The 24,007-nt window shown below is 46.0% G+C and overlaps 1 protein-coding gene across 4 annotated transcripts in view; it reads right to left on the bottom strand.

Annotated features, from left to right (window-relative positions):
• LOC122544183 (sialoadhesin-like) overlaps positions 1-22,592 on the bottom strand; it is a 56,564-nt gene extending 33,972 nt beyond the window's left edge. For 3 of the 4 annotated variants that reach the window (XM_087981042.1, XM_087981041.1, XM_087981044.1), the window contains exons 1-3: positions 11,093-11,382; positions 5,944-6,225; positions 3,364-3,645 (exon numbers count right to left, since the gene is read on the bottom strand). In XM_087981042.1, the coding sequence (XP_087837168.1) occupies positions 3,364-3,645; positions 5,944-6,225; positions 11,093-11,369 (841 nt within the window). In that variant the 5' untranslated portion in view covers positions 11,370-11,382. Of the gene's footprint in view, positions 1-3,363; positions 3,646-5,943; positions 6,226-11,092; positions 11,387-14,753; positions 15,120-21,718; positions 21,787-22,535 lie in introns of those variants that run through there. The other variant, XM_087981043.1, reaches the window with a different exon arrangement.
• Positions 22,593-24,007: the final 1,415 nt, after the last annotated feature.

The raw sequence follows: 24,007 nt of genomic DNA, 5'->3' as shown, positions 1-24,007 counted from the left end.
CACTGGATAGTGAAGAAGGGTTTTGGTATGTATGCCTTTGTCAGTCAGCGCACTGAGTATACGAGTTGGGAGGTCATGTTACGGCTGTACAGGACAGTGGTTAGGCCACTTCTGGAATAATTCTAGGAACCAGTGGGTGAAGCCAAGTATTGTAAGTAAACATCATTAAAAGCTTAACGTTATAGAATTATAGAGCTGGAAACCGTGGAAACAGACCCTCCCCTCCAAGTCTCCACGCTGACCCAAAATCCTAAACATATATAGTCCCATTTGCCAGCATTTCGCTCAGATCACTCTAAACCCTTCCTATTCACATACCCATCCAGCTGTCTCTTAAATGTTGTAATTGTACTAGGCTCCACCTGTTCCTCTGGCTACTCCTTCCATACACGAACTACCCTCTGTGTGTCTGTGAAAGTCTATACCCATGTATTTGTGTGTGTATGTGAGAGGATGTTGAAGTCTGTGTACACTAACATTACACCGTGATGGTTATGGAGCCCTCCACTGCTCCATGTTCATTCTCTGCCACACACTGATAGTCTCCAGTCGCCCTGTACGTAATGTGAGGAATCTCCAACCACAGCTCATTGTTGGAACTTGTTCTGTTCATTGTGACATTAAGATGTCTCCACATCAGGTTAGAAGCAGGGGAGCTCTCGACAGAGCAGATTATCACTGCAGAATTCCCCTCAATTACACTGATCGATGAATCTTTAATTACAGCAAGAGAAGTAATTGAGAGATTCCATGGTGAGTCTAAGAAGAAATGAAGAGAATATTCTGAGCAAATGGACAGCAAGTATCCATAACCACTTCTCGGTCTGTGATAAGTGGATCCGGTATTACTGTCTCTGAGTGGAAGTTGCTGTGTTACATTTCCAGTAGAAATTGCTGATGTAAACTGCCACACTGTTGCTTCTTCCTCCTACCAATGAGAGTACTGACCATCTGAAAGAAACTGCCTTTCACATCCTTACAATATTCCCAAAGCCTTGGGAGCAATGAATTGAATCTGGTCAATGGAATATTGAGGGATGTGTTATGACCACAGACCAGATCCCCAGGTTACCATCTGATGGGGGACCAGGATGTTTTCTTTGACGGAGACAACATTTGAGATGCCACAGACTTACAAAGAGAATAAAGTCACAACTTTCCGTGGTGTTAGTAAATGAAAAGTGTAACTATACAAGGTTTTAACAGTAATGCAATCAACAATTTCCAACTTAAATTCAAAATTTCAAAATTAACAGCGAGACTATGATGGATTGATCACCCCACAGAAATGTTTAATGAAGTAAAGATAGATCCCAAATATTTCTCAACAACTGTCCCAGACATTAATGACTCTCTGGATTATAAAATGTCATTCAAATCTAATTTACAAGAAACACCAATTTATCACCATTTGAATTAGTAAACAATCAGAAATGGGTTAGAGATTTGTTTTGCTGTGTCCATTGCTTTTTGTCATTTATACAAATTATTTGGATGTGAACACAGGATATACAGTTTGCAGGTTTGCTAATGACACCAAAATTGAAGGCATGGTGGACAGCAAAGAAGGTTGCCTCAGTGTACGACAGGACTTTGAGCAGATGGGCCGAGGAGTGGCAGATGGAGTGTAATTTAGATAAATGTGAGCTGCATCATTTTGGAAAGGCACATCAGGACAGGATTTATATGCTTAAGGGTAAAGTCCTGGGCAGTGCAGGTTCATAGTGCCTTGCAAGTGGAAAAGCAACTAGACTGAATAGTGAAGAAGGATTTTGGTCTGCTTGCCTTTATTGGTAGTGCATTGAGTACAGAAGTTGGGAGGTCATGTTGCGTCTGTACAGGACAGTGATTAGGCTAGTTCTGGAATGCTGCGTTCAATTCTGGTCTCCGTGCTCTAGGTGGGATGTTGTGAAACAGGAGTAGGTTCAGAAAAGAGTTACAAGGATGTTGCCAGGGTTCAAGGGTTTGAGCTATCGGGAGAGGGTGAATAAGCTGGGGCTGTTTTCCCTGGAATGTGGGGTCTAACGAGTGACCTTATAGAGGTTTATACGATCATGAGGGGCCTGGATGTAAATATACAAGGTCTTTTCCCTGAGGTAGGGGAGTTCTAAACTAGATTGCATAGGTTTAAGGTGAGGGGGAAAGATTATAAAGGCACTTAATGGGCAACTTTTTCCACACAGAGCGTGGTACATGCATGGAATGAGCAGCTCGGGGAACTGGGGGAGGCTGGTATATTTACAACATTTAAAAGGCAGCTGGATGGGTGTGTGAATAGGAAGGGTTTAGAGTGATCTGAGCCAAATGCTGGCAAATGGAACTATGTTAATTTAGGATTTCTGGTCAGCATGGATGAGTTAGACTGAAGGGTGTGTTTCTGGACAGCTTTATGATTCTATGACAATATGCATTTAATAAGGTTTACTTGTAATACTTGGCTTCACCCAATGGCTCCTAAAATGTCTACTGACTACTGATTGTATGGCACCATAAAACAGCTCCTAGGATTGAGCACAGGCTCTATCCCGAGGCAATCAGGCCCCTGTGGGAACCTCCTTAGTAGCACAGATGATAGAACACTTCCCGAAGGGAAAACTACATGTCTGTGTCTCTCTATCTCTCACACCCTCCCCCCCCCCCACTATTAACTATATAAATGCCTCCAACTTGAATTGCCTTTGACTGTTCAACTAATGTAAAACATTGCAACAAGAACAAAAATTGGTGGGAAAGCTCAGCAGATCTGGCAGCATCTGTAAACAGAAATCAGAGTTAATGTTTCAAATCTGGTGACAGTTCTGAGGAAGGGCTTTTCCAGCAATTTCTGTTTCTATTTCTGAATTACAGCTTCCGCAGTTCTGTCGGTTTCAAAACCTTAAAATGTTTACCTTGCGTATTTCTAGGCAGCATTCAATGTAGCAGCCTTTGTAATTCTGTTACCCTGAATGTTACAATGTTCACCAGTTACTGGTTTATACATTGTACAAATGGAGCCAACAGCAAAAGTGATTATGTGCGCAGTCAATAATTATGTGTGCAGGGGATCGTGGGTTCGAGGCAGCACTTCTTCATCTAGGGTTTCCCTTCCTTTAGCAGAGAATTGAAGCTTATACTGGTGCTCCAGTGCAACACTGAGAGAAGGGACAGAGAACAATACAGCGCGGAACAGGCCCTTCGGCCCTCAATGTTGCGCCAACCTGTGAACTATTCTCAGCTGGTCCCCCTACACTATCCCAAAATCATCCATGTGCTTATCTAAGGATTGTTTAAATCTCTCATGTCACATGTGTGTGTCTACAGGTCTGAACCTGTGTGTTTGTGTGTGTGTGTGTGAGAGAGATGTTGAAGTCTGTATACACTCACATTCCACAGTGATGGTTATGGAGCCCTCCACTGATCCATGTTCATTCTCTGCCACGCACTGATAGTCTCCAGTCTCCCTGTATGTAATGTGAGGAATCTCCAACCACAGCTCATTGCTGGTACTTGTTCTGTTCATTGTGACATTAAGATGTCTCCACGTCAGGTTAGAAGCTGGGAAGCTCTCAACAGAGCAGATTATCACTGCAGAATTCCCCTCAATTACACTGATTGATGAGTCTTTAATCAGAGCAAGAGATGTAATTGAGAAATTCCGTGGTGAGTCTGAAAACAAGAGAAGAGAGTACTGTTAGCAAACAGAGTGCACAGCAAGACTCCATAACCATCTCTCTGACACTCAAATGTGCACCCCCCCATCGCCTTCTCTGAGTGGTAGTTGCTGTATGAAGGACACTGCCCATGTAAACTGTCACACTGTCGGTTTCTCATCCCACAAATGAGGACACTCTCCATCCTGAAAGGAAGAAAATGCCTCTCTCATCCTCACAATATTCCCAAAGCCTTGGCAGCAGTGAATTGGATATGATCAATTTAATATTGAAGGATATGTTATCATGCCAAGCCAGATTGCCAAGTTATCATCTGTCAAGTGCTTTCTTGAACGGAGGCAATGTTTGTGTTGCCATGTCATTACAAAGAGCATAAAATCATAAAAGTCCATATTTTAAACAAATGAAAGGAAATGTTATGATTCAAAATTAGAACATTAGTACTATCTAAATCATATCCAGTAATTTCCAAAGTTAACATGAGGAAAATATCACATCAGAGAAACTGTGACTGATCATGCTACAGAGCTCATTAAACACTAAATGAAGTGAAGATCGATTCTATGGACTTTTCAGGAACATCACCAGACATTAGTGTCCCTGGGATTACCAGATCTCAATAAATGTGTTCAAGCGGTTCCAAGTTTTCACTTTCTGAAATATTAATGATGCTTAGTAAATTCTTCCTGGATTCTAACTGCATGATGTAATCTCACTTATTGGCACAAATGACTTCTCGAGATTCCTGACTGCATTGGAGCTGTAGAGTACTTTGTGGGACTTGATTCTAAGCTCCATCCAGCCAGTTTCATTCATAACATTTGCTTGGAGTACAGCTCACGTACTCTAACCTGCAGGGACCTAGCTTCTGCCTCTCTCTCTCTCTCTCTCTCTCTCTGTCTCTCTGTCTTTCTCTTTCTCTCGCTCTCTCTCCCTCTGCCCTCCTACTAACTGTTTAACTCATTAAAACCTAAACTAACATCTGATTCTTGAATTGATCTGAGTGAGATCTGAGAAACGTTGCAATAAACCTCACCCTTACCTCTCGGCAGGATTGAATATAGTCACCACTGAAATTCTTTTTCCCTCAATGTTACAATTTTAATCAGTTGCTGCTTCACCAATCCATATGAAATCAACATCAAAACTGATTTCAAAACAAAGAAATCTACAATTCTGGGTGCACGAGGCCGTTGGATCATTGAGCATCTTGTTAATCTAGAGTTTCTATTCCTTCCACAGAGAATTCAATCTTATACTGATGCTCCAGTGTAACACTGAGAGGATATGTCACAACTGGGTGTCTGTAGGATATACATATCTGTTCATGTGTGTGTCTGCAAGCCATTTCAATGCCTGTGTACACTCACATTGCACAGTGATGGTTATGGAGCCCTCCACAGTTCCCTGACCATTCTCTGCCACACACTCATAGTCTTCAATCTCCCTGTACGTAATATGAGGAATATTCAACCACAGCTCATTGTTGGAACTTGTTCTGATCATTTTTACATTAAAATATCTCCCTGCCAGGTTAGAAGCTGGGAGCCTCTCGACAGAGCAGATTATCATTGCAGAATTCACCTCAATTATATTGATTGATGAATCTTTAATCTTCGCAAGAGAACTAATTGAGAGATTTGGTGGTGTGTCTAACTCTAAATAAGGAATTCATGTGAATGAAAACAGAGCACATGGATGCTAAATATTTCATCCCTCTGTATCTGATCACCATGTGCATTTCAAGTTGTCTTTCCCCTGTGAAATTCTGATGTCAACATTTCAAATAAACAATTCCTGTTTGTTTCCTTTTATTAATTCAAAGATTGTAGGTGGTTTTGGGTCAGCTAGCATTTGTTGCCTATCGGTAATTGCCTTGAGAAAGAGATGGTGCCTTATTGAACCATTGCAGTCTCGAAAATAGCAGTTGACCTTGTTATGCTGTCGAAATGGTGATATATTTCCAAGTCACGCTATAGGTTGCTTGCAGGGGAACTTGCGAGTTGTAGTGTTTCCATGTAGCTGCTGCCCTTGCCCACCAATATGGGTATGGAAGATGCTATCAATGAAGTCTTGGTGAATTTCTGGAGTGCAGATTGTTATAGATAGTGCTGCAACTGGGTGATGATGGTTGAGGCAGTAAATGTGTAAAGTGGCAGGTATCTGCCAATCACTCGGGCAGTATTGTGCTGGTGTCTGTTTCCTAGTGCGTGAGGCAGTGTGTGTCTGAGTGCATGTGACCTTCTGTGTGTGTATCAGTGAGTGATGTTGAAACATATACACATTCACTTACATTCCACAGCAATGGTAATGGAGCCATCCACTGCTCCATATTTATTCTCTGCCACACACTGATAGTCTCCAGTCTCCCTGTACGTAATGTGAGGAATTTGCAACCATAAGTCATTGTTGGAGCTTGTTCTGTTCATTGTGATGTTAAGATGTCTCCACATCAGGTTAGAAGCTGGGAAGCTCACAACAGAGCAGATTATCACTGCAGAATTCCCCTCAATTACACTGATCGATGAATCTTTAATCGCAGCAAGTGAAGTGATTGTGAGATTCTGTGGTGAGTCTGAAAACAAATAAGACAAACACATTTCCATTGAATGTGAAGCATTGAAAGGCAGTGGGAATGTGAAAGGAGTGATATGAATGCTTGGTCGTAAGAGACAGGTCATTAAGGCAGACACTTCAGTTCAGCACTGAGTAAGGATTACATTGTCAGAGGGTCACCACTGAGGGAATACCTCATTGTCAGAGGGTCAGTACTGAGGGACCACCGCACTCTCAGAAAGTCAGCACAAAGGGAATGCTGCACTGTCAGATGGTCAGAACTGAGGGATTGCCTCATTGTCAGAGGGTCAGTACTGAGGGACCACCGCACTCTCAGAAAGTCAGCACAAAGGGAATGCTGCACTGTCAGAGGGTCAGAACTGAGTGAGTTGCTATACTGTCAGAGGGTGAGCACTGAGGGATTGCTATACTGTCAGAGGGTCAGTACTGAGGAAGGATTACGCTATCAGAGGGTCAACACTGAGGGACCACCACACTGTCAGAACATCAGTACGGAGGGAATGCTACACTGTCAGAGGATTAGGACTGAGGGAATACTGCACTATCAGAGGGTCAGCAATGTGGGAATGCTGCACTGTCAGAAAATCAGTGCGGAGGGAATACTGCACTGTCAGAGGGTCAATGCTGAGGGATTGCTGCACTGTCAGAGGGTCAGCACTGTGGGAATGCTGCACTGTCAGAGGGTCAGTATTGAGGGAGTGCTGCACTGTCAGAGGGTCAATGCTGAGGGATTGCTGCACTGTCAGAGGGTCAGTACTGAGGGATTGCTGCACTGTCAGAGGGTAAGTATGAAGGGGATGCTGCACTGTCAGAGGGTCAGCACTGAGGGAGTGCTATACTGTCCGAGGGTCAGTGCTGAGGGAGTGCTATACTGTCAGAGGGTCACTACTGAGGGAGTGCTATACTGGCAGAGAGTCAGTGCTGAGGGGGTGCAGTACTGTCCGAGGGTCAGTACTGAGTGACTGTTCACTATCAGAGGGTCAGTACTGAGGGAGTGCCATAGTCTCTGATAATCAGTAGTGACTGAATGCTGCACTGTCTGAGGGTCAGCACTGAGCAAGTGCAGTACTGTTGGTGGGTCATTAGTGAGCTAGTGCTATACTGTCCAAGAGTCAGTGCTAAGGGAGTGCAGTACTGTTGGAGAGTCAGTACTGAGGAGTGCTGCACTGCCAGAGGGTCAGTACAGTGGGAGTGCCGCACTGCTGGAGGGTCAGTACTGAAGGAGTGTGCACTGCCAGAGGGTCAGTCCTGAGGGAGTGTGCAATGCGGGAGGGTCAGTGCTGAGGGTGTGTGCACTGCAGGAGGGTCAGTACTGAGGGAGTGTGCACTGCAGGAAGGTTAGCACTGAGGGAGTGTACACTGCAGGAAGGTCATTACTGAGGGATTGCTGCACTGCCAGAAAGTCAGTACTGAGGGAGTATGCACAGCTGGAGAATCAGTGCTTAGGGAGCGCAGCACTGTTGGAGGGTCAGTGCTGACGGAGTGTGCACTGCCAGAGGGTCAGAGCTGAGGGAGTGGCGTACTGTTGGAGGGTCGATGCTGAGGGAGTGTGCACTGCCGGAGGATCAGCGCTGAGGGAGTGCTGCACTGTCAGAGGGTCAGTGCTGAGGGAGTGCTGCACTGTCAGAGGTTCAGTGCTGAGGAGTGCTGCACTGCCAGAAAGTCAGTACTGAGGGAGTGCCGCACTGTCGGAGGGTCAGTGCTGAGGGAGTGCTGCACTGTCAGAGGTTCAGTGCTGAGGAGTGCTGCACTGCCAGAAAGTCAGTACTGAGGGAGTGCCGCACTGTCGGAGGGTCAGTGCTGAGGAGTGCTGCACTGCTGGAGGGTCAGTACAGAGGGAATGCCGCACTGTTGGAGGGTCTGAGTTGAGGGATTGCTGCACTGTCAGACAGTCAGTACTAACGGAATGCTGCACTGTCAGAGGATCAGCACTGTGGGAATGCTGCACTGTCAGGTCAGTACTGAGGGAATGCTGCACTGTCAGAGGGTCAGCACTGTGGGAATGCTGCACTGTCAGAGGGTCATTACTGAGGGATTGCTGCACTGTCAGAGGGTCAGTACTGAAGGAATACTGCACTGTCAGAGGGTCAGCACTGTAGGAATGCTGCACTGTCAGAGGGTCGGTACTGAGGGACCACCGCACTGTCAGAAAGTCAGTACTGAGGGAATGCAGCACTGTATGAAGGGGATGCTGCACTGTCAGAAGGTCAGCATGAAGGGAATGCTGCACTGTCAGAGGGTCAGTACTGAGGGAATGGTGCACTGTCAGAGGGCCAGCACTGTGGGAATGCTGCACTGTCAGAGGGCCAGCACTGTGGGGGATGCTGCACTGTCAGAGGGCCAGCACTGTGGGGGATGCTGCACTGTCAGAGGGTCAGCATTGAGGAATTGCCTCATTGTCAGAGGGCCAGTACTGAGGAAGGATTACACTATCAGAGGGTCAGCACTGAAGGACCACAGCACTGTCAGAAAATCAGTACGGAGAGAATGCTGCACTGTCAGAAGGTCAGTACTGAGGGAATGCCACACTGTCGGAGGGTCAATGCTGAGGGATTGCTGCACTGTCAGAGGGTCAGCACTGTGGAGATGCTGCACTGTCAGAGGGTCAGTGCTGAGGGAGTGCTTACACTGTCAAAGGGTCAGTGCTGAGGGATTGCTGCTCTGTCAGCAGGTCAGTACTGAGGGAGTGTGCATTGCAGGACGGTCGGTACTGAGGGAGTGTGTACTGCAGGAAGGTCAGTACTGAGGGAGTGTGCACTGCAGAAGGATCAGTACTGAGGGAGTCTGCACTGCCGGAGGGTCAGTGCTGAGGGAGTGCTACACTGTCGGCGGGTCAGTACTAAGTGAGTGCCGCACTGTCGGAGGGTCAGTACTGAGGGAGTGTGCACTTAAGGAGAGTCAGTACTGAGGGAGTGTGCACTGCAGGAGGATCAGTACTGAGGGAGTGTGTACTGCAGGAAGGTCAGTACTGAGGGAGTCTGCACTGCCGGAGGGTCAGTGCTGAGGGAGTGTGCACTGCCGGAGGGTTAGTACTGAGGGAGTGCCGCACTGTCGGCGGGTCAGTACTGAGGGAGTGCCGCACTGTTGGAGGGTCAGTACTGAGGGAGTGCTGCTCTGCCGGAGGGTCAGTGCTGAGGAGTGCTACACTGTCGGAGTGTCAGTACTGAGGGAGTGCTGCACTGTCGGAGTGTCAGTACTGAGGGAGTGCCGTACTGTCGGAGGGTCAGTGCTGAGGAGTGCTGCACTATCGGAGTGTCAGTACTGAGGGAGAGCTGCACTTTCGGAGTGTCAGTACTGAGGGAGTGCCATACTGTCGGAGGGTCAGTGCTGAGGAGTGCTGCACTATCGGAGTGTCAGTACTGAGGGAGAGCTGCACTTTCGGAGTGTCAGTACTGAGGGAGTGCCATACTGTCGGAGGGTCAGTGCTGAGGGAGTGCCGCACTTTTGGAGGGTCAATACTGAGGGAGTGCTGCACTGTCGGAGGGTCAGTACTGAGGGAATGCCGCACTGTCGGAGGGTCAGTACTGAGGGAGCGCCGCACTGTCAGAGGGTCAGTACTGAGGGAATGCCGCACTGTCGGAGGGTCAGTACTGAGGGAGTGCCGCACTGTCAGGGGGTCAGTGCAGAGGAGTGCTGCACTGTCAGAGGGTCAGTGCTGAGGGAGTGCTGCACTGTCAGAGGGTCAGTGCTGAGGAGTGCTGCACAGCCGGAGGGTCAGTGCTGAGGAGTGCTGCACTGTCAGAGTGTTAGTACTGAGGGAGTGCCGTACTGTCGGAGGGTCAGTGCTGAGGGAGTGCTGCACTGTCGGAGGGTCAGTGCTGAGGGAGTGCTGCACTGTCAGAGGATCAGTGCTGAGGGAGTGCTGCACTGTCGGAGGGTCAGTACTGAGGAGTTCTGCACTGTTGGAGGGTCAGTGGTGAGGAGTGCTGCACTGTCAAAGGGTCAGTGCTGAGGAGTGCTGCACTGTCAGAAGTTCAATGCTGAGGAGTGATGCATGGTCAGAATGTCAGTACTGAGGGAGTGCCGCACTGTCAGAGGGTCAGTGCTGAGGGGTGCTGCACTGTCAGAGGGTCAGTGCTGAGGAGTGCTGCACTGTAAGAGGGTCAGTGCTGAGGAGTGCTGTACTGTCGGAGGGTCAGTGCTGAGGGAGTGGGCACTTTCGGAGGGTCAGTGCTGAGGGAGTGGGCACTGTCGGAGGGTCAGTGCTGAGGGAGTGCCGCACTGTCGGAGGGATCAGTGCTGAGGGAGTGCTGTACTGTCGGAGGGTCAGTGCTGAGGGAGTGCTGTACTGTCAGAGGGTCAGTGCTGAGGGAGTGCTGTACTGTCGGAGGGTCAGTGCTGAGGGAGTGCTGTACTGTCGGAGGGTCAGTGCTGAGGAGTGCTGCACTGTCAGAGGGTCAGTGCTGAGGAGTGCTGCACTGTCAGAGGGTCAGTGCTGAGGAGTGCTGCACTGTCAGAGGGTCAGTGCTGAGGAGTGCTGCACTGTCAGAGGGTCAGTGCTGAGGAGTGCTGCACTGTAAGAGGGTCAGTGCTGAGGAGTGCTGTACTGTCAAAGGGTCAGTACTGAGTTTTGTTGCACTGTCGGGGTGCCAGTCTGAGGGTGTGCCGTACTGTCAAAGGTTAGCGCTGTGGAGTGCTGTACTGTCAGAGGGTCAGTACTGAGGAGTGCTGCACTGTCAGAAGTTCAGTGCTGAGGAGTGATTCACGGTCAGAGGGTCAGTGCTGAGGAGTGCTGCACTGTCAGAGGGTCAGTCCTGCATTGCTGGAGAGTACTTGATTGCACAGTTATATTTCCACTGTCAGACCTTGCCAGGCACAACATAGAATACTCCGCATAATGTAGAATGGTAGATGTCCATACTTACATTGTACTGTCAGTGTGATGGTCTGCTCTGATGAAACCGTTGGATAACTTATTCTGCAGGTGAGAGTTTGTCCCTGATGTCTGGGTGATGGGATCAGGCTCAGAACAGAAGTATAGGTCAGAGTGACACCATGCTGAGTTACAGTGTTTGAGACTGATCCAGGTACGGCAGTGGGAGTGTCCCAGGCTAAGACAGGAGCTGTTCCATTGCACGTTGTGTTGAAGGTGCACCTTAGGTTCACACGTTTTCCAGCGATAATTTCCACAGGGAATATCATGGGTTTATCTGTGAAACCTAACACATACAAAATGAGCTCTTTCAGATACATATATCGTGAAGTGGTTGTTAAAATAGAAATCACACTCCCATGAGAGAAAACGCTTTCCCCAGGATGATACTAGTACTGACGACAACAATCAATAAATACTTTCCATTTTTGGATTTGGTGAGGTCTATGTCACTCAGTTTAACACACTTTTACACTGAGACCCATGATTGGACAATACTGGGTGGTGGTGCAGTTCAGAGCCCAGGAAGGACAGGCTCCTCGCTTCCTCCAAACTCTAGCAAATTCCAATGAAATCCCACATGCAGCACCTATTTGTCACAATCTCAGCCAGAACAATGGAAGATGCGATCAGATTTTTGTCAGAATCCTGTTTTTTGGAGCTTGCTGTGTAATATTTGGCTGCTGTGAATCCTTCATAGCAACAGCAGCTCCCATGGGAGAATTACTTCTGTGAAGATATTTGGAATACCATGAGATGGTGAAAGGCGCAACAGAAATATGAGTTTTATTTTATCTCTCTGGGTCATTTAAAAAGGATTAGAGAGATAGATGGGAGTGGATTACCTTATAGCATTGATGGACACAGTTAATACATTGAATTATTAATGTTCAAGTCAGTAACAGAGGTTTCTTCAGGATTGAACTGGAAGCTACCTCCAGTAAATGAGAATCAGACATGGGTTTATCACACACTGGTTGTTGTGTTAATGTTGTCACAATTTATGTTATTTCCCATTGAGTGTTGGATGTGAACTATTGAGCAATTATAACACAGCACTTACTGGAAACATGAAGCTGGGTTACAGGATAATAGTTAAAACTGGGGCCATTTTCAAATTCTACTCTGAAAAAATAAGGTCCTGCATCTTCTCATCTGACGTTGGTTATAATCAGGGAACAGTCTCCATCTTTGAGGTTTCCAGCCAGCTGGGTCTGATTGCGTAACCGTGGCAACTCGTGAATGTGATCCTTGGAGTGAAAGGCTATGGGATCCCAGGGCTTCTGGTTCTCACTGTTAAACCAGACTCCATTGCGCGGTTCATTTTCCAGAAATGATGGATAATTGTAATGGCAAGGAATCTGTGCACAGGAACCTTCCTGCACTGTCACCTCTTGGGGAGTACCATGTTTCCACTCCTGTGACAGTCCAGCTGGGAAGAGAAACATTAGTATTTAGCACCAAGTGGCTTGTAGATCCAGATTTACAGGTCACTCTGGATTGAGAAATGGTCAGTGCTGAGGTGGATTGGAACAAATTATTTGAAGGATTCATTAACTTGCAGAATGGGCTTGTAATCAGTAAAATGTATTCCAAAATTATATTTATATAGCACACTCAATGTACTAAACATCCCAAGTTATTGCAAGAGACCATTGTCAGGCAAAGTATAAATGGCGAGTCATATGAAGTGAGATTAAGGCAGCTGACAAAAAGCTCACTCAAAGAGTCAAAGTGGAACAAGTGGAAAGGCACGTTACGAGAGAGATTCAAACAGTCTACAGAGAGCTATTGATTGGTTAAGTCAGTGGACAAAAAAATTGGCAAAAGGAAAATAACATGGGAAAATGGGAAGTTGTTCATTCTGGAAGGGAGAATGAAAGACCAGAGTCTTATTTGAAAGGATAAAAACCTGCAAAAAGCTGCTGAACAGAAGGTCTTGGAGAGACTGGTGCTCAAAACACAGAAGGTAATCAGGAAAGTGTGATGATGCTGCTTTTTTAACTAGGTTATGTTGTTCTTGGGTTTTCTTTACTCGGGCGATCATAAAGACACAGGTTCCAGGGTATCTAGGTTTGAAGGATTTTAGGGCCAGTTTGATTATAGCTAATAGATACTGTCTCAGGCAAAAGGTCTTCAAGTTAAAAGAAAACACTTGTACAATGAGAGGGGAGTGGCCAGTTCTCCCAGCTCAGCTTTTCTCTGGTTTGGTTTGGTTTTAGCTGTCAGGCAGTGTTGTGAAGCCGCTGGAACCAAAGAAGCAGGTCCATGCTGTTCCTCCCCCTCTCTGACATCTCTCCTATGTTGAATTTTTCCTTTTTTTTGTGATTATCTGTTGGGTTTTCAGATACGTTAAGTTATTCTGCATTCTGTTCTCTTTTGTCTGTGTTTCATTCGGTATTTTTACAAATAAATTCTGTTTTGTTTAAAAGTAAGTGGTTGGGCCAGCTGCATTTCTCCTGGAATATCCACTCTACACCTGCTTAAAACAACTCGCAAAGTTAGGGTCCAGGCTACTTTCTTGAAATGGCTTGCGGGGGTCTGGCCTGGTCCATAACAAAGGCTAATGGAATGTTGGCCCTTACTTCAAAGGGTTTAGAGGATAAGTGTAAGGAAGTCTTCCTGCAAATGGACAAGGTGCTGGGGAAACCACCTGCAGAGTACTGTCAACAGTTTTGGTCCCCTTATGTAAGGAAAGATATCATTTCACTGGAGGCAGTTCGGAGGAAGTTCACTAGGATGATCCCCAGAATGGAGGATCAAAGGTTAAACAGGTTGGGACTGTTCTCAGTGAATTTAAGAAGAAAGACAGGTGACCTAATTGAAACATAAAGGATTTTGAAGGGGCTTGATAGAGTTGCTATTGAGAGGATGTTATCCTCCATGGGGGAGTTTCGAACAAGAGGACGGTGTCTCGGATTAAAAGATTAAAATTTAAGACTGAGATGAAGAGGAATTTCTTCTCTCGGAGGGTTAAGTGTCTTTAGAACTCTTTGCCACAGAGAGCTATTGGGGGCAAGATCCTTGTGTGTTTTTGAGGCTGACGTTGACAGATCTTTGATTAGTTGAGGAATCAAGGGTTACGGGGAAAATGCAGGAAGTGGACGTGAGGAATGTCGGATCAGCCATGACCGTACTGAATGGCAGAGCAGGCATGAGGGGCTGAATGGCCACCGCCTATTCCAATTTCTTATGGTCTTAAGGCAAGACGTCAAAGGAGAGAGGCAGGGACATTGGGGGAAGGAATTCCTGACCTCCAAGTTCCAGACAACTGGAATGTCAATCCACCAACAATGGGATGCGTAAAGACAGGTATCCACTAGAAGACAGAACTCGAGACTGTCCATAGAACTGAAGGAAGAGGGAGGTTACAAGGATGTAAAAACAGAAGAAAGATATAAAAGGGACTTGAGGAGCAACCTTTTTACACAGAGGGTGGTTTGTTTGTGGAATGAACTGCCAGAGGAAGCAGTGGGGGCTATTACAATTGCAATACTCAAATAGATGAATACTATACAATACAAACAGATGAAATCCTGAAAGCTGCAACACCAGGTTAACACAGCTATAAAACTAACAAATCCGACTTGGTGGCCTGTCCTCTCCCATTGACTTGACAGTAGGATTATGAGTAATTATAACTCAGCACTTACCAGAAACTTGAAGCCAGGTTGCTGGAAGGTAGCTGTAACTGTTCACATTGTCAAATTCTACTCTGAAATAATAGGGTCCTGCATCTTCCCGTGTGATGCCCTTTATAATCAGGGAACAGTCTCCATCTTTCAGGTCTCCAGACAGCTGGGTCCGATGGCGGAACTGTGCCAACTCACGACTGTGATCGTTGGAGTGAAAGGCTGTTGATGATGTTTGCCTATTTTCGTTATTAAACCAGATTCCAATTCGCGGGAGGTTTGACAGATGTGAAGGGTAATTGTAGCGGCATGGAATCTGTGCACAGGAACCTTCCTGTGCCACCACCCCACCTTGAGTTTTGGCATTCCACTCTTGTGCCAGTCCAGCTGTGGAGAGAAATACCAGTATTTAGCACTGGATGGCCTGTGGATCCACTTGATTTGATATCCACACCTTCCGTCACTGGTAGCTGCAGTGTGGACCATCTACAGGACACACAACTCCCCAAGGGGTACACAGCAGATGGAGAGGAACTCTGGACACAGAGCAGACAGGTTCATCCTACATAGAACATAAAACAATACAGCACAGAACAGGCTCTTCGACCCTCGATATTGCACCGACCTGTGAACTATTCTCAGCTCATCCCCCTACACTATCCCAAAATCATCCATGTGGTTATCTAAGATTGTTTAAATCTCCCTAATGTGGCTGAGATGGCTATATTAGCAGGTAGGGAATTCCACACCCTTACCACTCTCTGCATAAAGAAACTGCCTCTGACATCTGACTTAAATCTATCACCCCTCAATTTGTAGTTATGCCCCCTCGTACACGCTGACGTCATCATCCTAGGAAAAAGACTTTCACTGTCTACCCTCACTAATCCTCTGATCATCTTGTATGTCTCTATCAAATCCCCTCTTAACCTTCTTCTTTCCAATGAGAACAGGTTCAAGTCTCTCAGCCTTTCCTCATAAGACCTTCCCTCCAGACCAGGCAACATCCTAGTAAATCTCCTCTGCACCTTTTCCAATGCTTCCACATCCTTCCCAAAATATGGGGACCAGAACTGTACACAATATTCCAAATGTGGCCGCACCAGCATTTTGTATTGTTGCAGCATGATATTGCGGCTCCGGAACTCAATCTCTCTACGAATGAAACCTGACACACCGTATACCTTCTTAACAGCACTATCCACCTGGGTGGCAACTTTCAGGGATCTATGTATGGACTCCAAGATCCCTCTGCAGATCTTTCCATCGACCCTGTACTCTGCCTTCCTGTTATCCTTCCCAAAGAGCATCACCTCACATTTAACTGCATTGAACTCCATTTCCCACCTCTCAGCCCAATTCTGCAGTTTATCAATGTCCCCCTGCAACCTGTGACATTCTTCCACACTGTCCACTACTCCACCGACTTTAGTGTCATCTGCAAATTTACTAATCCATCCATCTATGCCTGTGTCTAAGTCATTTATAAAAATGACAAACAGCAGTGGTCCCAAAACAGATCCTTGTGGCACACCACTAGTAACCGGACTCCAGGCTGAATATTTTCCATCAACCACCACTCGCTGCCTTCTTTCAGAAAGCCAGTTTCTAATCCAAACTGCTAAATCGCCCTCAATTCCATGCCTCTGCATTTTCTCCAACCGCCTACCATGTGGAACCTTATCAAAGGCTTTACTGTAGTCCATTGGCACGCAGTTCTCACAGCCCTGTTCAGTTTTCTACCCAACTCAGTACATCCCACACACACCAATGGAGATACAGTCTGTGCTGATTTACAGAGCAGCAGAATGGATGAGGAACCCTCAGAACTCACACCCTTATCACCAGCATGAATCACTAATTAGAGACACCTTCCTGGATCTTCATTGTCAAAGCCAGTGATCCTTAAACATTTTTGTTTGGAGAACTCCTTTTCAGATGGTTTAGGCATTACAGATGCCTCATCTCGTGTATTGACACAGTTTAATATCTGTAACACGATGGTGCTATGTTGAGGACAGATTTAATTGTGGGATTCAAGAAGCAGGCAAAAACTTCGAGAACTGTTAGAGGACAAAGTCATTGACAATGATGAGACAGACCAGAAAGAGCAAGAATTACAGATAATTGTGAATCCATAGGAAAGGATACAAGACAGAGAACAGGGCCTTTGTGCCAACGCATCCATGCTGCTGTTAATGCTGCATTTGAGCCTCCCATTGCTTTTTTTTAATCAAAGTCTACCATCAGAACGCTCTATTCCCTTCTCCCTCATGTGTTTATCCAGTGTTCCCATTCAACACATTGACACGATTCACCTCAATTATTGTCTGTGGGAGTGAGTCCCACATTCTTCCCCCCTCTTCACTATGGGTGTGAGTCCCATATTCTCTTCCTGACTCCCAGTTGGAGTGAGTCCCACTATCTCATCCCACTGTCTGCAGGATCTAGTCCCAAATTCCCCCGGCTCTCTGTTTCTCCCAAATTCCTCATTGGATTTCTTGGTGTCTGCCTTTTATTATTGGCCAAAGTTATGCTTTTTCCCTTGATCCACTCAATCTAAAATATTCAAAACTTGGTCAGCATCTATAGAGTCATCCCTCAGCCTACTTTCTTCCAAAAGAGAAGACATCCTGATTGGCAATAATTTCCTGATGTGTAAACCCCCCAAGGCTGGGATCATCTTTGTCAATCTCCTTGACACATTTCCAGCCCCTCGATATCCTCTTTATAAGGTGGTGAAGGAAACTGCACACAGCACCCTCAGTGTGGTTTCACCGACTTTCAACAGATATTTAGCAGGACGTCCATAAGACCACCACGCGGCATGGTGGCTCAGTGGTTAGCACTGCTGCCTCACAGTGCCAGGGCCCAGGGTTTGATTCCAGCCTCAGGTGACTGCCTGTGTGGACTTTGCATATTCTCCCTGTATCTGTGTGGGTTTCCTCTGGATACTCCAGTTTCCTTCCACATTCCAAAGGTGTGCAGGTTCTGTGAATTGACCAGGCTAAATTGTCCCATAGTGTTCAGCTTAGGTGCATTCGTCAGGGGTAAATATACGGTAGGGGAATGGGTCTTGGTGGGTTACTCTTCAGAGGATTGGTGTGGACATGTTGGGCCAAGTGGTCTATCCCTACACTGTAGGGATTTGATGATTCCATCCTCTGTAGGAGAAGATATAGGCAATGTGGCATATTGAATTTTCAATGAGTTTTCAGTCAGTTCATGGTTAAACTGATAATCCTCAATTCCACTTTCCTGCCTTTTCTGCCTACCTCATCCTTGAATATACTTAATGACGACCCAGCTTCGACAACACTCTGCAGTAGAAGAGGTCCGCAGATTTGTGAATCTCAGAGAAGAAATTCCTCCTCATCTCAGTCTTAAATGTGCGACGTTTTGTTCTGAGTTTGTGGCCTCCTGGTCCTAGACTTTCCCACAAACAGATATACCCTGTCTGTGCCTACCCTGTGAAGTCCCTGAAGATTTTTGTGTTTTTGAATAAGGGGAAGGGTTTGGAGGGTTTTGGGCCAGGTGCTGACAAGTGGGATTAAATTAGGTTAGGATATCTGGTCGGCATGGATGAGTTGGACCGAAGGGTCTGTTTTCATGCTGTACATCTCTGTTACTATGACTCTATCTGTCTCAATACTGACTGCTGCTCCACCAAATGTTTCAAATGTGATGAAGGATTCTCTATTAATGGAATGTATACACAATCAGATCCCAGTTCCGATCCAATCAGAACATGCGGTAATTTCACCCCGTGGAGATGATTAATAGTCTCAAAGAAGGTTTCGATTTTAATTTTAAATAGCATAGTTCCTCTATACAGTTGAGTTTCCTCTTCTTCGAAATTACGACTGACCACGAACAGAAAAATGCCGATCTGGGGAACATCTAACGGTGCTGAGCAAACCCAACACAGTTTCTCAGTGTTCATCAACTGTCATCGGGGGATTTACACATTTGTGAAAGAGAGGGAAGGTTGTATAAGTCAAGATCCCAAATAGTAGGATTTCTGAGGAAGATTCATACTGGATATGAAATGTAAACTCTGTATCTCTCTCCACAGATAGGAGTGGATCTGTTCAGTTTCTCCAATACTTTCTGCTTATACGTCCTAAGAATTATGAGCAGGATAGCCATTTGGTCCCTCCAGCCTGAACCACTAAGCAATTAGTTGTGAACTGAACTCCACTTTCCTGCTTGCCCTGTCTAACACCTTTACTTCCTTGTCAATCAAAGCTCTCTCTCTCTCAGCATTGAATATATGGAATGATCCATCTGCCATGACTCTCAGTTGAGGAGATTTCCAAAAACTGAAAGTTCAAAGTTTGTGCGAAGATTTGTAGCTCGGGTGCTCGTTGCTGTGGTTCTGTTCGCCGAGCTGGAAGTTTTTGTTGCAAATGTTTCGTCCCCTGGCTAGGCGACATCATCAGTGCTTGGGAGCCTCCTGCGAAGCGCTTCTTTGATGTTTCCTCCGGTGTTTATAGTGGTCTGTCCCTGCCGCTTCCGGTTGTCAGTTTCAGCTGTCCGCTGTAGTGGTTGGTATATTGGGTCCAGGTCGATGTGTTTGTTGATGGAGTTTGTGGATGAATGCAAGGACTGCACAAAACACTATATAGGACAATCAGGAAGACAGCTAACAATCTGCATACATGGACATCAACTAGCCACGAAACGACACGACCAGCTATCCTTAGTAGCCACACACGCAGACAACAAGCAACATGAATTCGACTGGGACAACACTACTATCATAGGGCAAACCAGACAGAGAACAGCCAGGGAATTCCTAGAGGCATGGCATTCATCCACAAACTCCATCAACAAACACATCGACCTGGACCCAATATACCAACCACTACAGCAGACAGCTGAAACTGACAACCGGAAGCGGCAGGGACAGACCACTATAAACACCGGAGGAAACATCAAAGAAGCGCTTCGCAGGAGGCTCCCAAGCACTGATGACGTCGCCTAGCCAGGGGACGAAACGTTTACAACAAAAACTTCCAGCTCGGCGAACAGAAAAACTGAAAGTGTTTCCTCATTTCAGTCTTTATTGGCAGGTCCACCCCCTGCAGTACTCAAGCTCAGTAGCAGCAGTGTGTGCTGTCTGCAAGATACACTGAAGAAATTCACCAGCGATCCTCAGACAGCGCCTTCCAGACGCACAACTAACTCCATCTAAAAGGACAAGGGCAGCAGATACAAGGAAACACCACCAGCTGCAAGTTCCCCTCCATGCCACTCAGACCCAAGCCATTTCATATTCACTCTCTGCTTCTCCCTCTTTCTCTCTCTTGCAGCAATTGAATGAATCTACTGAGGATCCCATGTATGCAGAGAGTAGTGCATAAATGGAATGGACTGCCAGAAAAAGTGTTTGAGGCAGACACAATAGCAACATTTAAAAACATTTGGATAGATACATGGATGGGAAGGGTTTAAAGGGGAAGGAACCAAATGCGGGCAATTAGAACAAGCTGAGTCAGCATGAACCAGTTTGGGCTGAAGGGCCTGTTTCCATGCCATAATGTTCTATGACTCCTTGGAAGTCATTGCTCTCAATTTGATGGCTATTAGGAATCACTTTGGATCCTCGTTGTCCAAGGAATCTCTTTAGATCCTCATTGTCCAAGAATCACTTTGGATCCTCATTGTCCGAGGAATCTCTTTAGATCCTCATTATTCAAGAATCTCTTTGGATCCTCATTGCCTAAGGGATTTCTCTGAGTCTCCATTGTCTGAGGAGTGTATTTGGAACTCTGTTGTCTTAGGGATCTATTTGAATCCTCGCTATCTGGGGATACCCTTTGCATCATTATTGTTTCCGGGATCTCTTTGGATACCCTTTATCTGTGGGAATTCTTTTGATCATCAGTGACTATGCACTGCCTTTGGATCCTCAGTGTTTAAGGGATTATATCTGTTCCAAACCTCACATTGCTGTAGTGTTGATTCTGATGCAGAATTGGAGACTGACTTGTCTCCAGGCTCAGCACTGACCCTACTGCAGCAGACACTATGAAACACTCTGGCCTGAGCTCTGCATGTGGCAAAGTTGTCTCTCTGATTAATGTATGGCTTTTACAGATGATTCTCACAGTCTTTGTGCTTCAAACGGAACTGGACCACGTGCAGAAGGCTGATACCAGAAGCCAATTGTTTCCTGTCCATCTGGAACAACTATGACTTCAGCAGGAAAGTGAGTCGTTGTTGGTAAGGAGCTTAAATCATTGGATTGCAGAAATATACAGCACAGATAGAGACTATTCCATCCACCGTGCCCGGGCCAGCCCTACTTAAATTAGTCCCCATGATCTACTCTTTCTCCCACAGCCCTGAAAGTGTTTCCCTTGCCAATATCCCTTCCATTCCTGCATTTCAAACTTCCTCTGCAATCTGATCCTATTGCCCTCTCAGTTAGTGACTAAACCATTTCCTCTGGAGCTGCAGAGTCTGTGAAATTTACACAGTACAGCAGAACAGAGGCCATCAGGATAACTCGTATCTTGTCTATCCCAGGAGCTGCTGTAGGACATTGGGACTAAAATCGGTAACAGGCACAAAAGTTGGGCCGCAGCTATCAAAGACCTGACATCAAAATTCACATCACCCTTCAGTTTTTATCCGCGCTTCTCAAATGTCCCTCTCATCTCACACGCACTGACCTACATTAATGCCTTGAGTGTCAGTATCTCGGTTTTATGAATCTAGCCTTCTATTGCCAAACCCTCCACTCTCCTTTGTAACCTCAACTAACCCTTAAACATTCTGAGATCTCTTTCTCCCTCCAATGCTGCTATCAGACCGGGAGCCAGGGCATATCAGTGAGCACAATGGTGATGGGTGAACCTACCATAGTTTGGGCTTGTACTCTGGCTCACTGCTGAATTGGTTCCCAACCAAAACTCAATAAGAATGGTCTTCTACAAACCTCTGAACCATACATCTGTCCGAGCTGATGAGGGCATTACCTTGAAGAAGCAACAGCAAGATGTAAGATTTCCCAATCATTGTCCACTCCCAGGTATTTTATCAGCTTCTGAAATAGAAAGATGTTATTCAGATCTCACCGCTTTTTCCACAGCTCTTGAGGGATCGGAACTGCTTTCAGACAATGCCCTCACAGACATGAGCTGGATGCCCAGATGTCATTTGCAAGTAGAATTGTTGCAAAATAGAGTCACTGGAATCTGTTTTTAAAATTACGTCCACAAGAAATAGGAACAGGAGTAGGCTATTTGCCTCCTCAAGCCTGCTTCACCATTCAATTGGCTCATGATTGATCCAACATTTCTCATGTTCCCCTTCCTGTGTTTTGTCTGTCACCCTTGATTCCTCTAATGATCAAGAATCTATTTCAACCTTTGATATACACAATGACTCTGCCCCCACAGCTCACTGTGGCAAGGAGTTCCAAAGACTCACAACCTGCTGACAGAAGAAATTCCTCCTTATCGGAATTTGATTTTGTGCCCGTTTATTCTGAGACTGTGCCCTCTGGTCCTGGACTCTCCCATGAGGGGAAACATCCACTCAGAATTTACTCTGTCAAGCCCCTTAAGACTCCTGTATGATTCAATCAGATCACCTCTCTTTCTTTGCCAACTCCAATTAGTAAAATCCCAACCTGTTTAGTCTTTGCTCATAAGACAGTCCCTCCATACCTGGAATCATCCTGGTGAATCTTCTCTGAGCTGCTTTCAATGAAACGATACCTTTAACAATTGGCAACATCAACAAAGGTCGATGGTGATCATTGAAATTAATTCTGACTGTTCTGTTACTTACCCAGGACCTGCCTGACAGTTCGTCCAGGGACCAAGTGCCGAGATGCTCTGTTCGGACAGAATGGCATATTCCTGCGCTGTTCCATCTGCGTTTTTAATTAGAAAGAGCTGACACATTGAGTCAAAATGAGGAAGTAAGACACCAGTGATAAATTCCCTGATAGACTGCAGTATAAGCAAATTGTTGACCATTTGAATTGAACTCCAAACTGGACAGCTGTTCACATGTAGTATCTAACCTGGTCTCGAGGTGGAACGTAGCACAGTAGTGGAAGTTCAATTGCTACGCTCCCCAGTCCAGAGTCTGATTACCATGATTCAGGTTGATAGTCTGCACAGGCTATTTGAATATTTATTCACAGAGTGTGGGCGTTACTGCCTGTCCTTAACTGCCCCAGTGAAGGCACTGCCTATTGCTGTGGTAGACCCACAATGCTTTTGGAGAGGAAGTTCCAGGATTTTGACAGTGACACTGAAGAAACGGTGATATATTTCAAAGTCAAAGTGCAGAATGACCCTATGACCATAAGAAATGGCCATTTGGTCCATCGAGCCTGCTTCGCCATTCAAAGAGAACATGGCGGATCAGACGTTCCTCAAGTCCACTTTACTACCATTTCCCCCGAGTGGCTTGGTGGGTAACATGCAGGGGATGGTGTTCTAACCTTTCTGCAGTCTTGTCCTTTCAGACTGAGATGGTCATGGGTTTAGCTGGCGCATTTTCAAGTGGCAACCTATAATTACTGGTGTTCAGCAAGGGTCCATGGTGAAGTTGTAGTTATTGATAGCATAAAGTAATGATTTGGATGAGGAAAGTGAAAGTATGTGGACAGAGAACGTACCTGTTTGAATAAAGCAGTTTTCTCACTCCTGCAGATTTCACTTGCAACAAATATCCCCCATGGCTAATTCTGCATCTTTATAGGACCTCTGGTTGGTTTCAGTCATCTTTACTCTCACTTAGGATCATTCGCCACCATTTCTGCCAACTCCAGCGAGATATCACCACCAGACACATATTCCTCTCCCCTCCCTTGTCAGCCTTCCACAAGTGGGATACCCAAGTCCACATTTCTTTCACTCCCAGCACCTCCCCATGGCCTCACTGCACTTTCTGCTGTAGCCACCGAAGGTGTAACACCTGCCTGTTTCCTTCCTCCCTCCTCAGTATCCAAGGGCCCAAACACACCTTCCAGATGAAGCTGTACCTCACACGATCTAGTCCACTGCATTCACTGCTCACAATGTGGTGTCCTCGATATTGAGGCAACAACGCATAAACAGGCTGACTGCTTTGGAAAACACTTGTATTCCGCTTGCAAAAAATGGATCCTGAACTTCCAGTTGTCTGCCATTTCAACGCCCCATTCCCTGGCCAACATCTTTGTCTCTGGCTTGCTGCAGTGCTCCAAAGTACCTCACCGCAAGCTGGAAGAACACCACCTCATTTTCCGCCTGGGGATCCTGCAGCCT

The sequence above is a fragment of the Chiloscyllium plagiosum genome, unplaced genomic scaffold, assembly GCF_037043375.1.
Source record: "Chiloscyllium plagiosum isolate Xiang-an unplaced genomic scaffold, Cpla_swu_hap1 HiC_scaffold_38, whole genome shotgun sequence".
In the NCBI taxonomy this organism is placed as follows: Eukaryota; Metazoa; Chordata; class Chondrichthyes; order Orectolobiformes; family Hemiscylliidae; genus Chiloscyllium; species Chiloscyllium plagiosum.
This window is presented reverse-complemented; position numbering and strand designations above follow the sequence as displayed.